General features: G+C 47.0%; 1 protein-coding gene across 1 annotated transcript; it reads right to left on the bottom strand.

Moving 5' to 3' along the window:
* Positions 1–1,668: 1,668 nt before the first annotated feature.
* Positions 1,669–10,336, bottom strand: LOC116855747 (histone H3.3A). Its single transcript, XM_032838730.1, has 4 exons — positions 10,212–10,336; positions 8,518–8,668; positions 7,149–7,302; positions 1,669–2,317 (listed from the first exon to the last, which is right to left on the bottom strand). Exons 2-4 carry the CDS (start codon positions 8,643–8,645, stop codon positions 2,189–2,191), a joined length of 411 nt encoding a protein of 136 aa, XP_032694621.1. The 5' UTR covers positions 8,646–8,668; positions 10,212–10,336; the 3' UTR covers positions 1,669–2,188.
* Between the last annotated feature and the right edge of the window lie 495 nt (positions 10,337–10,831).

Raw genomic sequence — 10,831 nt, 5'->3', positions numbered from 1 at the left:
TCTGCTCGGCGGGGAGCCTGCTTCCTCCTCTCTCTCTGCCTACTTGTGATCTTTGTCTGTCAAATAAATAAAATTTAAAAAATTTACTGTTATTGGACAGAGAGAGACCACAAGTAGGCAGAGAGGCAGGCAGAGAGGCAGGCAGAGAGAGAGGGGGAAGCAGGCTCCCCGCTGAGCAGAGCGCCCGATGCGGGGCTCGATCACAGGACCCTGAGATCATGACCTGGGCAGAAGGCAAAGGCTTAACCCACTGAGCCACCCAGGAGCCCCGTAAGTGCTCCTCGTTTAAAATGAATTGTTACCATACCCATTTCATGGGGAAACACAAAAATAGAACAGGTTTTTTAGTTCAGAGTTTTAGAGCAAAATTTAGTATGGATTCTAAGTGAGTTTAAGTCAAAGGATGGCATTCCCCATTTGTAAAGTTACTAGCAGCTAACTTCTACTCTATTGGAGACACCTGCTTTCCCTAGTTGGGTTTTCATAAATGGGCCCTATCATCTCTTTGCCCTGCAAAGCCTGAACTGGGGAAATTCATGAAAAACTGGGTTTTGGGGTGCAAACTGGCTGGCTCAGTGGAGCACATGACTCTTGACCTTGGACTTGAGGGTTCACGCTTACTTAAAAACCTTTTTGTACCTTGTACTAAAATGAGCACTCTGGCCAGTACCCCCAAGTCGTACCAGCACCCGCCTTTAGTTTACACAAAGGATTGCACTAAAAACTACAATCCCATGTCAAGGAGTTAGAAACAGCCTCTAGAAAGAATTTCATAATTCTCTCATAGATTTTTGATGAATATAAAAATGAAGTTGCTGTTAAAAAAGAGCCCAGGAGCAGGAAGAGCAGAAGCTTGATGTTCTACCCTATTGACTGGGAGTTCTCTGCCCATTGATTACCTAATTCCACTTGGCTTCTAGAGCGGCTTCACGCACTCAAATGTTACAACTAATGTCAGTCCATTAAGGGATGTTACAGGCTCTGAGAGGCTTATTACCCGCATTTCACACTTATCAGTCCAATGCAAAACGAGACGGTGCTCAGTGAACTGCTTCTGCTTGATCACTAACTTCCGGGTTAATACACAGCATCTTCAAAGAGCCACATCCCCAATGCACTAATTTTTGAGTTTAAGACTTATTGTTACATTTGCATTTAAACTGCCATTGGACATTCAAAGTTTAATAGTGTAGTCACGTTTATAAATGTACCTTCACTAGTTACTTCAATTGGACTATTTCCACGCGATTCTTCTGTTGGCCGGCTAGGTTTGGGAATTATTGGTTTGGGACAGAACATACCCAAAGAGTTGAGATCTGGTTTCCACAAATAGATTTACTCTGCAAATTTGATTTTTCTAAGCTCTTACTTCTAAGTCCTCTCTGCATCCAACGTGGGGCTCAAACTCATGACCCTGAGATCAAGAGTGCCACGCTCTTCCAACTGAGCCGGCCAGGGGCCCCCAGTCTCTGCTGATTTTAAATCAGGAGGAAAGCCAGGAGCTCCAGGTCCCTTCTCATGTAAAACTTCTTTCCACATCTTGCCAATAGCCTTGTCTCAGACAGAAGGTGACAGAACACCTGATGATACTAAACTGACTTTTAAGATGGAAATTTCAAGTGGCTTAACTCTACAGCTAAGGTGGATAATAAAGACCAAAAGCAGGTAAGTTTAATGTATTTTAATAGCAAACTTACAGGAACAGCACAGAAGACAGACAACATTAAAAACATGTACTTGCATGTAGGACAACTCAGTTAGAAAAGTATAGCGAATGGATGGATCTACTGTATGATAAAAATGCTACAAACACCATTTAGTTGCCGTCAATAAGAAATTTACTTGTTTTAAAAAAATCCAAATGCTGGCATTGTCCAGAAAAATTTAACAGGTTTATTTATAATTGTTATAAAGTTGAACTGCTGAAACGTGTTCACTGAAACATTTTGACTTGCATTAATGCTTTATATGTCCCCGCATTTATATTAAAAATTCACACACAAATGAAAATGGAAAAACTGCCAATACCTGATTTCTGTCCCCTATTTTTCCACTTGCAATCATATACTTAGGTACCTTCTGACCCCATGGAAAAAAAATATCTAACATTCAGAACTACCAATAACAGGAAGAAGAGAATTTTTTTTTTTTTTTTAAAGAATGAAATGTTTTCCATCATAGTGGATTCTTAAGCACGTTCTCCACGTATGCGGCGCGCTAGCTGGATGTCTTTTGGCATAATTGTGACACGTTTGGCATGGATAGCACACAGGTTGGTGTCTTCAAAGAGGCCCACCAGATAGGCCTCGCTTGCCTCCTGCGAAGGAACGAGAAGAAATTAACACCATTAGACCAACAGTTAAGATGTGTCTGCATCGGTTAAAACAATGAGGTTTCTGAACCCTCTGAAAACCTTCTTCAGGTGACGTGGCCTGTGTTACTGAACGCTTCCACAGAAATAGCCTTGCAGCTCTGTTCCGATGCTGATGAACAGTGAAAAGCTCAAGTTTGGAAATCTTAATCCAATTACACCGAAGTCAAATGATTTCATTACTAAGAAAGCTTCGACTTTTCTAATGTTTAACATGTGATTTCTATAAACTGAAAGGTCTTAAGGAGATCCAACTTAACCCAAGAAATCCCATTTAAACTCAAAGATCCTCTCCTTGTCCTTTCAGTGATAAAGGAAATCATGTATCCAATCCGAATAGTCCTTCCTCTTCACCAGTGCCCTCCTTATTCTGAACCCCAGCCACACTCCAGTATCCGCCTGAACCCTGCCTTGCCAATAATCCATTATAGCTGACCACTGGCTCCCATACATGGTCCCCATCTACCTTTCCCCTTTTATACCTCAGAGTTTGATCCCACGAGGACTGTGGGTCCCAGAACACACTATATCCATGTCTCGCTGACAGACTTTGACATATTTGGCCTAGATGTGCCTGCCCGCTCCCAGGTGTATCTTCCTCTGTGCACCCCAATCTTTAGCCTCTAGTTTTTCCCAGTGCACTTCAGGATTCCTTGAAGGCACTCTCTTATTCCCACCAGTGCTCACCGGGTGCCGGCCGTAGGAACTGTTCCCAGACATTTGGCATGGGAAGAGGAAAAAGAGGAGCTTCTACCTGTAATTAACTCTTAACTGTTTGTCTACCTTCCAGCTGTGTGGAAAGGGAAGCGTCCTTCAGCTGAGGCTGTAATATCTGCTTACTCATTGTGGAACAAGGCCTGTTGTCACCAACCCCGGGCATCAACCCTGCGGTGCTAGTGGACCCGAGCACGAAATGAGCTTATCTGGCCCTGTCTCCTCCTCCACAGGGAAGTTATTTCTCTGTTCAAGATACTCAGGAAAAAGGGGTCTGGGTGGCTCAGTGGGTTAAACCCTCTGCCTTCGGCTCAGGTCATGATCCCAGGGTCCTGGGATCAAGCGCCACATTGGGCTCTCTGCTCAGCAGGGAGCCTGCTTCCCTTCCTCTCTCTCTGCCTACTTGTGATCTCTGTCAAGTAAATAAATAAAAAAAAAGAAAAAAATGTAAAAAAAAAAAAAAAAAAAAAAAAGATACTCAGGAAAAAACAGGTTTTATAGTTGTGATTTTTGTCCTAATAAGAATTTTCCACTGTGGCATCTTGAGGCCATGATAAACTACAAACGACACACACCAACTACTTGAGCAATTGAGGCCTCCTGTGCTACACCATACACAAGCTATGTAGACAGGAACGACCAGACTGGCTTTTCACAAACATCTGATTTTGCAACAAAGCTCCTGATATTTGCTTTTTAAAGCATTAACACAGCAACAATTAATTCAAATGGTTTAAACATCAGCTCGTCATATGGAAAAATTACTTCCTGCAAATTTATACCTTCATCTTTTTTGCTGTTATGCCTTTCTTCTATAAAAATGTTTCATCCAAACCACCTCTACGTATTTTTCTTTTCTTCTTTTTTTTTTTCCTTAAAGATTATTTATTTATTTATTTGACAGAGATCACAAGTAGGCAGAGAGGAAGGCTGAGAGAGAGGAAGGGAAGCGGGCTCCCTGCTAAGCAGAGAGCCCGATGCGGGGCTCGATCCCAGGACCCTGGGATCATGACCTGAGCCGAAGGCAGAGGCTTTAACCCACTGAGCCACCCAGGCGCCCCTCTAACGTGTTTTTCTACTGCAATTCGTTAAGAGTTCAAATCTTATTTACCCATTAAAGCCTAGCTCAAGACTTCTGTGAGGGTAGCCATGAAATCCTAATTCCTTGGTACTTCTGGGCCTCGTACATCAGCCACCTTTTTTTTTTTTTAAGTTTATTTATTCATTTATTTGACAGAGAGAGAGAGAGAAGCAGGCTCCCTGCTGAGCAGAAAGCCATGCTGCAGAAGGCAGAGGCTTTAACCCACTGAGCCACCCAGGTGCCCCCACCAGCCATCTTTTAATGTAAATTCCTTAACAATCTCGTGATGGTCAACAAATACATACTTATTTTAAAAAAATCCAACCCTAATTAAGTTTGCAAACTCTATGTAAACATTCCAAAGAATGTGTTCAAAGCCAAAGACCTCATTCGGGGATTCGGTCTTTGGATGTTTTAAGAAACAGGTACAACGTCTGGAAAACACAGCATCCTATCGACTGCTCTAACAGGTTCACAATGCACGTCAGATACCAGAACTGATGTTCCTCAGGAAAGATACCAGTTTAAGTCTGTTCCCCCCAGTATCATTGCACAATGACCCGCATCTGGAATGCTCTTGCAAAATGTAGCACTATGAGGTGCTACATGGACATGCCAGCAACAGGCCCTGCGATTCTGAGAGCACTGCAGAGTGCTAAGATCTAGGTGTCCTGCTACCGGTCCAACGAGGCCCACAGCAGCCTGGGGCTCCCACCGCTGTCTTAGAACCTGGCTACTGCTGGTCTTACAGGCCTGTGTCTGCTCAGCTCTGGGCCAAGTACTGCATACTGACAGGAGACTGGACCATGACCGTACTTCCAATTCTATCACATAGGCCCTAAGGTCTCCTAAACATTAAGGCTGTAATGGGAATTAAAGACTGCCCTGTATATTTACAGCCCAACAAACACCATTTTGGGATGATGGCAAAAGAAAAAACATCTCAACTGCAAGGAAAGGCTCATTTACAGCATCTTGAATAAAGTCAAGGATCCTCCACCATTTCGAAACACCGAGGTCTGTATTTCTAACACAAGGATACCTTAGTCCAAACTCTTAAAGGCAAAAGTTGAACTTGAAGTCCATCAACTCCTGAGTATCGTGCAGCAGAGCCAGACTGATTTCCCCCACCCAGCACCCGCACCACTGCTCCTCTCATTTAGCTCTGTCAGGAAAGTTGTCAACTGTGTGATTCGGAAGCCAGAAACACAAACCTCTGGTATTTTGTTTTCACCACTCTCTTCTATTACTTTATTTCCATTAGCAAATTCTTCCTCTCCATGTCTTTAAGCAACCTGAAGTGTATGTATAAACACATGCACAAAAAACTAAAAGGTTCCTCTTTCCAGTAAAGATCTATCTAACTGCTAAAGTACCAGAGGCAGCAGAGGCAAACATTTTGCTTAAAACCAACACAACCACACTTACTAACGTAGGACACACCCCTTAGTCCAGGGATAATGGAAGTTTACACATGAATTAAAAAGACATAGTCTTCTACCCAGATTGTTTAGTCATTTCAATTTACCAGGCACCACCACTGACAGGTAAACTCAGACACGTGGGACTCCTAAGGATAACATGTTCTTGAAGCAGACTCCGGCTAACTAGAAAACAGGACTAGCAACTCTTTATCAAATGCTTGTCACGCTCAGTTATGTCTCTACTTAAAAACAGAATGGCTAAAATGTGCTTTGCAATTGTAGTAATCCATGAGACCTCAAGATAATCAATGACTTGAACAGAAAATAGTTTTAAGTCACAACACTGGAAGATTTTAGTAGTTTGAAATGTCAGTAATTTCCATTCATTGAGAATCTAATGGATGCTCACTCCTGGAATCCACCAATCAAACGAAGCCCAGACTAACCATAGAAACAGCCCAACCAATTGCCTTTCGGTAGAGAATCCACCTATCGAATCTTCCTCACATATAAAGCAAAACCTCGGCCCAGCAACAGCAGCCTTGAAAATCCTCCAATGGAGTCCACGTAGATGGTGGAACCTCCCCACCAGAGCTTCTGATCCACGTCTGTGGGGCCTAGCAATTGGCATTTTTAACCACTCCCAACCCCATACTCTGCTGGAGGTGGCAGTCTTACCACACTTCGAGATTCACTCATCTAAAGAAGGCCAAACACTATAAAATAGGTTACACCTTCCCGACTGATTTAATTACACCCTTATGCCTAATCAAGTATCTTCCTTGTGGGTATTTCAAGTTTTAATCTTGGCACAAAACACAAGTATTTCAGATACATAACCACCTCTAAAACTCTATTTCTCAGAGTTCTGATGCCCTGGTGCTAATATTAAACTCAAAAGCTTCTCATTGAAGTGGAAATCCGTAATCCTCTTTAGCTAACTACATGTCCTGAAATCCCTGTCCCTTAACAGGTACAGTGTCATCTTGAAGCACACTTTTTCTTACTATCAGCCATCTCGTCCTAACTACCCGGTGCTTCTACTTCAATCCTTGATTCTTTAGCCCCACCTGCTCCCCTGCCCAGACACTCTGTGCTCTCTGCTTGCACCTACTTCTTCAGAGCCAGTAAGACATTCATTCTCCACCCTTTTGCAGTGGTCACTCTTTAAAGCTGATCAAAGTACAGACCTCTAGTCCCATGTCTTCAGAATGTCCTGAAGCACCCACAGACGAACAACAGTTATTTTCCACTTTCAGCATTGTTCTCGAAGCAATGTTTAAAATGTAAAAATGGTATATAGGCATGCACACTAGGCTGTGGGATCAAATGGGCTCAAATTAGGACTCTGTGACCCAAGTGGGTTCAAATGACATTTCTGGGTATATGACCTTGAGCAACTTAGCCTTTCTGACATCGCAAGGATGATGTGAAGGTATCATCCATCTTACAGGCTTGTGATGACAGAATTCCATCAGCACATATGAAGACTTAGAAATGTTCTCAGTACCTAGCAGGGCAACCACCTCTTAAGCACCTTTCCCACCCGCCATTTTACCTGCAAAGCACCAATAGCCGCACTCTGGAAGCGCAGGTCTGTTTTGAAGTCCTGAGCAATTTCTCGCACCAGACGCTGGAAAGGAAGTTTGCGGATCAGAAGTTCAGTGGACTTCTGATAACGTCTAATTTCACGGAGTGCCACAGTACCAGGCCTTCAAACAAAACAATAAAAAACCCACGTTAAAGAAAAAGTTACCAATTATATAAAAAACCTAAAAGGTAAGTGGTTAGCTTTCAAGAAATGCAGTCATTTCCCAAAAAATAAACCACCCATTTTCTGTTCTTTAGTTTCTGTATAAAATCTCACTGATCAATCGGTGATGTGACTCTTCAAGCCTATCAAGAGTAATGACAATCCCTTTAAAGCAAAAAGCATGGTATTAAAGTGGAGTCTTGGCAGGGAGTTTATTCAAGTCCTGTTCATCAACTTCGTCTATAACACAGATGTGGCAGTAACTTCTGTTATTACCTGGGAGGGTGTTAGGACACTAATACAAATTCCCAGTTCAGACTTCTCAACTTGGCACAGAACTCTTCCCACCTACACCCTTGATTCTTCTAAAAGACCTACCAACACTGCCACACAATGAGCCTCATTTAAAATACTTGTCTATTTAAGTTTGATTCCCCAAAGTACGTTTACTTTGACTACTGCTCATCCCTCAGGAATGACTCCATTTGAACACTCACAGCTGTGCAGTACATCTTCACATGGAAGGCGTTTTTTGTTTTTTTACTAAGTAACCGTGAGCAAAAAATGTACCTCAAGTCTGACTTACTTTCTTCCATCGAATGAGCTTTTATTTTGGAATAACTATAAAATCATTTGCAGAGGCTAACTACAGACAACTTCTGCCCCCTAATGGCAGATGCCCTTAACAACAATGCTCGGGGTAGTTCAAAACCCACTGTGCTAACAGAAGGAAATAAACCAATTCAACTAAATGAGGGGTGACAACTTTACTCAAACAAGACATGCCCCATCTTGGTACTGGTGAAATAAGTTAATATTAAAATGTGTCATTATACCAAAAGGGACAATGTCCTCAGAAACGTATCTTTAAAAAACATATATTATTAACATAAGAAACTAAATAAAATGTTACTCTACCCCATAAACGTTATTAGTGATTCAATAAGCCTCCTCTGGGAAGTTTCAAAATGAAATGTTCCAATAAAACCCAACACTAAATATTCTATGTATACATTTTTCAAGGATTAGTAAATTTTCAAAAGAGTAAAGACACGGGATTCCCTGAAGCAAAAATCCTGCTTATCCTACATCTTTTGCGTCTATTATATAAATACTGCTTCCTTGGACAGATTTTGTCCCACTAGTTCCTCTTTTTTTTTTTTTTTAAAAGTACCTGTAACGATGAGGTTTCTTCACCCCTCCGGTAGAGGGCGCACTCTTGCGAGCGGCTTTTGTAGCCAGTTGTTTCCTTGGAGCTTTACCCCCGGTCGATTTGCGGGCAGTCTGCTTTGTACGAGCCATGGTACAGAAACCTCCTTACTTACCTACCAGCATTAAAAAACAAACATCATGTATGCAGCTACCAAACGTCCAAGTTCTCCTGCCACTACCATCACCCCCCCCCCCCAAAAATCGAAAAAACGACCCCTACAAAAAAAAAAAAAAAAAAAAAAACAACACCCCAAAAAACAAAAAACCAACCAACCAACCAACACAAAACAAACCCCCCCCACACACAAAACAACAATGTCCGTAATGTTATATAATTCGAAAGGGTGCTGATTACGTCTACCACCCAAATAGGACTTCTTGAAACAAAACTGTAGTACTAGACGATTGTTAGCATTAACGCCAGTCATCTCTCAAAATGCCAAATCTGAGCGACAAACGGCAAAACAAAAAGACCCCTCACAGCCTCTGCTTCAATTTCTTTAATTAAAGCAGAAATTAGGAATGTCTGTAAACACCCGATCCCCGAACAAGTCAAAACAACGAAGCCACAAACCACAGAAAGGTCGAGTCAAATTTCAGTATTTTTTTTTAAAGGGGGGCTTTAACCCCCCCCCCCCGCGGCTGCCCCCCCAGTGCGCTCGGCAGCGCGCAGATCTCCGCAAATACCGGCCAACAGCCCCGGGGTCGCGTCTCTACAGCTCTCGAGGGCCGACAGGGCCGACAGCGCCCGCGGAGGGCCGTCCACAAAGCCCGGTCCCCGCGTCCGGCCCGCGGGGGCTCCGCGGCGACGTCCCCCGAGTGCCCGTAGCCGGGCTGGCAGCAGCGCTCGGGCCCCCGGCCGGGCCGCTCGGCCCGCGGAAACTTTCGGGCCCGGCCCCCGGCCCGGCTCCCAGACCCGAGCCAAATGCAAACAATCGCGCCGCGGACCCGCCGCCTCCCCGAACGCCCCACACACCGAAACGCTCCAAAATGCCCCGATCCCCTGCCACGTGCCGCCCTCCAAAATGCAAAAGTTTTTTTGCATTTCAAATGCATCAAGTTTCCGCTTCTCCAAAAAAGGCGAGAAAAATGTCCCTTGGCGAAAAACGCTCCCCCGGCCGTGAAACGGGGAAGAGAGAAACGGGGGAGAAAAATATGGTCGGTGACCAGAGAAGAGAGACAAGATGGTGAAGCTCAGCAACAACTGTGGGGAGGCAGCGAAAAGCGAGTTACCCCGGGGTGGGAAGCGGCGGCGATTTCCAGCCTTTTCCCGCCCGAAAACCGCGGCCCGGGGCCCGGGGGTGGCAGTTAAGGGGCCCGCGCGGGTCGTGGTGAGGGTCTGGGGTCCCGGGAAGGGGCGGCGGGAGGGATTTCGCCGAAGAAAGGGGAGCCCGGGGCGCGGGGAGGAGGGCGAGCGGCTCGGCGCCGCGGCGGCGGCTGCTGTTGGGCTGAGGCGGCGAGAGACGGGGGAGAGCCGCCGCCGCCGCCGCCTCGGGCCGAGGGAAACTCGCTCCTCACCGACGTTTCGGGGCCAAAAAGTTTGCGGGCCGAGCCCGGAGGGGCCGCGGGGCCGTCCCCGCAGCGCCGGGGCTCGGCCCCGTGGCGGGCGGCGAGCGAGGCTCGGTCCCGGGAAGGCGGGCGGCCGGGGAAACTTACCCCCCTTCTCCTTCGGCTGGAGCTCGGCGAGCGAGAGGCGGCGCTGGCGTTGGCGAGCGACGGCGGCGCGGCGGCGGCTGCGAACACAATTGAAAGATGGCTGACACCGAGGCTAGCCCCCAACACACGCCGCCCCGCCCCCGCGCCGCACGCCAGCCAATCACACACAATGGAGGGAAGGCTCGGCCCCGCCCCCGGCCCCCGCTCGCGCCCCGCCCCCGCCCCTCCCCCCGCGCGCCCGTTCGCTGGCGCGCGCTCGCCCCTCCCCCGCGCGCCGCCCGCTCCCTCCCCCAGGCCGCCTCGCGCCGAGTGTGTACAAACACAAAAGACGTGCCGGAGGGCCGCCGGCTCTCGCCGCGACTGCTGGCCGCTCGCTCGGCTGCCCGCGCGCCGCCGGCCCCGCTCCCGCGCCCGGCCGGTCTTCCCCACCCCCAACAATGCCCCCCGCCAGCCCCTCCCCGCCGCGCGCCCACGTCATCCCGCGCCCGGAGCCCGGGGTCGGGGCGCCCAGGGGCGGTGGGGGAGGGGCGGCTGCCCGGGCGCGGCCGGTGAACGCCCGGCCTGCGGGCGGCGGCGGGGGAGGGCAGAAGTGGGGGAGGGGGCGCCCCGAGCGGCGGCGG

This window comes from Lontra canadensis, unplaced genomic scaffold, assembly GCF_010015895.1.
Source record: "Lontra canadensis isolate GAN:19392208 unplaced genomic scaffold, GSC_riverotter_1.0 scaffold106, whole genome shotgun sequence".
Lineage (NCBI taxonomy): Eukaryota > Metazoa > Chordata > Mammalia > Carnivora > Mustelidae > Lontra > Lontra canadensis.
This window is presented reverse-complemented; position numbering and strand designations above follow the sequence as displayed.

Coding starts and splice junctions, on each gene's coding strand:
- LOC116855747 (XM_032838730.1), bottom strand. CDS start 8,645: ATGGCTCGTACAAAGCAGACTGCCCGCAAATCGACCGGGGGTAAAGCT. Junction 7,303..8,517: donor AAGAAACCTCATCGTTACAG/GTACTTTTAAAA, acceptor TTTTGTTTGAAG/GCCTGGTACTGTGGCACTCC. Junction 2,318..7,148: donor CGGCTATTGGTGCTTTGCAG/GTAAAATGGCGG, acceptor GTTCCTTCGCAG/GAGGCAAGCGAGGCCTATCT.